The 3534-nt window shown below is 50.3% G+C and overlaps 1 protein-coding gene across 1 annotated transcript; it reads right to left on the bottom strand.

The window, feature by feature from the left end:
* Nucleotides 1-710: 710 nt before the first annotated feature.
* On the bottom strand, nucleotides 711-2680 carry ETH_00032520 (uncharacterized protein; the record flags this gene model as incomplete). Its single annotated transcript, XM_013380259.1, has 3 exons — nucleotides 711-962; nucleotides 1306-1406; nucleotides 1783-2680. The coding sequence occupies 3 exons, from the start codon at nucleotides 2678-2680 to the stop codon at nucleotides 711-713; spliced, it is 1251 nt and encodes a 416-aa protein (XP_013235713.1).
* Nucleotides 2681-3534: the final 854 nt, after the last annotated feature.

Genomic DNA, 3534 nt, shown 5'->3' with positions numbered 1-3534 from the left:
GTAGATATTTAGATTATTTCCATTTATATTATTTATATTTATTTAATTATATTTATTTTAGCTTTTTGATTAAACTTGACGAAGTAGTTCTGCATTTAAATGCAATTGCACAGACACTTTGGTCTCTGCAGGCCCACTTGCACAGCGCATGCTTTCACGTCTCATTTACTTATTTATTTATTTATCACCTTTTCATTATTTATAATTAATTAATTAATTAATTGGCTAATTAATTAATTAATTAATTTATTTATTTATTTGTTTATTTATTTATGTATAGCCTTATACGCTCCGGATGCATGCGCTTTATTACAAAGCCAAAGACATGGGCATGCAGATACAGCCATTTGGGTGTTGTTATAAATACGAAGACAAAGACTTAAGTGAGGAAATAAATATCTCCTTAGAAATATTAATTATATAATGTTTATTTTACTAATGAGCTGCTCAAGCATCTGCATGGTATCCGCACATACGCAGTGTACACGCAGCTCTAGGCAGCAGCAGCAGCTGCTGCAGCAGCAGCTGCTGCTGCTCCTGCTGCAGCTCCTTCAGCAGCGCCCCTGCAGCAGCAGAACCCGCTGCAGCACGGCCTCCTGCTGGAGCAGCGCAGCGGCTGCCTTGCAGCGCCGGGAGCCGCTCTTGCAGCGCCTCCTGCAGCAGCAGCAACAGCTGCTGCTGCTGCTGCTGCTGCAGCTGCTGCTGCGGGATTAGAGGCAGCCGAGGCAGCTGAGGCGGGTGAGGCTGCGGTCCAGCTCCGCGTGGGCCTGCAGCCGCTCCTTCAGAGTCCTGCGGAGATCTGTGTCTGCGCTGAGGCGGGCCCCAGAACTCAACAGGCATTGTGCTGCTGCTGCTGTCAGCCCTGTGGGGCCCGCGTGGCTCAAAAAGGGGGCCCTGTAGTAAAAGTAGTCCACCCCGGGGTGCGGCACTGCGAACGCCCGCTCCTCTACCACCGGAGACGCCTGCAGCAGCAGCAGCAGCAGCAGCGGCGGCAGTGTAAGGGCAGCAGCAGCAGCAGCAGTAGGAGGAGGAGGAAAAGCAGCAGCAGCAGCAGCAGCGCAGGAAGCGACGGGGGCGGCGGCGATGATGGAGGCAGGCGCAGCAGCAGGGAAACTAGGAGGGATAGCAGCAGCAGCAGCAGCAGCAGCAGCAAAAAGACCAACAACAGAAGCAGCAAGAAACAAACAAAGAGCCACCTGAAGGCGCGAAAAGAGGCAAATGAGGAAGCAAATAAGGAGTAAAAAGGAGAAGGAAAAATAAAGGCAAAAATAAAGGTAAAAAAGGAAATAAAAATGAAAAACTAACTTTTTGCTTCAAGTACTCTCTCCTTAACTCTTGGTACTGATCATAATTCCAGTGCCGCAGCTTCTTCAGGTCCCAGATGTTGATGGGCACGGGGCCCTCAGCTGCAGCAGCAGCAGCAGCAGCAGCAGCAACCGCCAGCATGCACAAGCAGCAGCAGCAGCAGCAGCGAAAACAGCAGCAGCAGCGGCCACAAGGACAGCAGAAGCAGCAGCAACAACAACAACAGTAGCAACAGCAACAGCAGCAACAGCAGCAGCCCCAGCAGTATTAGCAAGAGCAGCAGCAGCAGCAGCAGCAGCGACAGCAGCAGAAGGAATGCTTCCCAAGCAACAGGGCTCTATGGGGCCCCTTTTTTTCCTCTTTCGAGGCTTGCAAAGTACTGCAGCAGCAGCAGCAGCAGCAGCAGCGGCGGCTGCAACACCAGCATTGGCAAGAATATCAGCAGCAGCAGCAGCAGCAGCAGCAGCAGCTTCTTACGGGAGAAGAGAGTGACTCTAGCGTCTGTCTCCATGGACTCGAGGTCCGAGTTAGTCCTGGGGCTGTGGCTGCGGCCGCTGCTGCTGCCGCCCATCGGCAGCAGCAACCTGGGGCTGAGGTCGCTGGGCTTTGGGGAGTTGAGGCTGGGGGCCTTATAAGCAAAGGCAGCAGAACTTGCTGGAAGCACTGGGCTGCTGCAGGGGGTTCTCAAGCCGCTGCGGTTGCTGCTGCTGCTGCTGTGGCTGCTGCTGCTGATGAGGCTGCTGCGCCTGCTGCCCTCGCTGCAGCGGCTGTTGCTGCTGCGCGAACTCAAACTGCCGTTGCGCGGGCTGTCGTATTGGTCGGCAGCAGCTGCTACTGTTGCTGTCGCTGCAGCAGCCATGGCTGCTGTGCTCAAGGGGGCGCCCACAGCAACTGCTGCTGCTGCTGCTGCTGCTGCTGCAAGCGGCGTACTGATAGAAACCGTTTCACGCTTGGAAGCCGTAGATGAAGAACTGCGCGCGCTGTCTTGTCTTGTTGCTGCTGCTTCTGCTGCTGCAGGCTCAGCAGCAGGCTCTGCTGTTGCTGCTTCTGCTGCTGGTGACTCTGGCTGCGGCTCTGCTGCGCCGCCGTCAGCAGGAGCTGCTAGTGCAGCATCAGCAGCAGCAGCAGCATCGGAAGCAGCAGCTCCGGCGGCGTGCGCTGCAGCGTCGGCCTCAGCAGCCACCTGCGCGCCAGCACGGGCCGCAGCTGCTGCTGCGTCGGCAGCAGCAGCAGCAGCATCAGCAGCAGCAGCACTCGCACCCCCCAAGCTGCTGCTGTGGCTCTGCAGCCCCGGGCTGCTCTCAGGCGAAGGGTTGGGCGTGCGGGTCACCTCTGGGCTTTCTTTGGGGGAGCTGGGGGGCTTTGGGGAGGTCATTTCTGAACAAAAGCAGCAAGCAAAGCTTCTAAATGCAAATAATTAAATTAATTTAATTAATTTAATTCAAAAAAACAAAATAACACAAAAGTCCAACAAATTGAGCCATTTGCTGCAGCAGCAAACCCCAGGCAGCAGCAACAGCCACAAAAGGCCAGGCGGAAGCGCCCGCGTGCGGCAGCAGCAAATTGCTCCGCAGACAGCAGCAACGAAATAAACAAAAATGAACAAAAGTAAACAAAAATAAACAAAAATAAAGAATAAAAACAAATAATAAACAAAAATAAACATTAAAAACAAATAATGAACAAAAAGAAACAACAAATAAATAAAATTGAGGAGAAAAACGGGAAAAATGGAAACTCGCAACAAGGAATGGCTGGAAAGCAGCAGCAAACAGTGCAGCAAAAGTCTGTGGCCAGCAGCAAATAAATAAACAAATAAACAAATAGTTAAATATATAAATAGATAAATAAACAAACAAACAAACAAATAAATAAATGAATACATAAAAATAAAGAATTTAAACAAATTTGAGGATTTAGTTGGGCCGCTTTCTTCCAGAAGCAAACAGCTGCAAAAACTGAAGCAGCAGGAGTCGCCGAGACAGCCCAAAAGCCTCTTTTTGCTGCTGAAAAAGACAATTAAGATCATTTTGAGTTTATAAAACATTTTTACAACTTTTTAAAATCTTTTTTGGAACTTTTTGGGACTTTTTTGGGACTTTTTGGCTTTTTTTGGGACTTTTTCAACTTCTTCTGTGCCCCCATTCCCTTTGTTGTGAGGAAGATTTGCACAAGTTCAAATTTGGGGGAAAGTGGAAGAGAATATTCTCGAAATGAGGCCATTAATGG

Source organism: Eimeria tenella, genomic scaffold (genome assembly GCF_000499545.2).
Source record: "Eimeria tenella Houghton genomic scaffold, Eth_scaff468, whole genome shotgun sequence".
NCBI classification, from domain to species: Eukaryota; Apicomplexa; class Conoidasida; order Eucoccidiorida; family Eimeriidae; genus Eimeria; species Eimeria tenella.
Note: the sequence above shows the minus strand (reverse complement) of the source record. Positions and strands in the feature narration are given on the sequence as shown.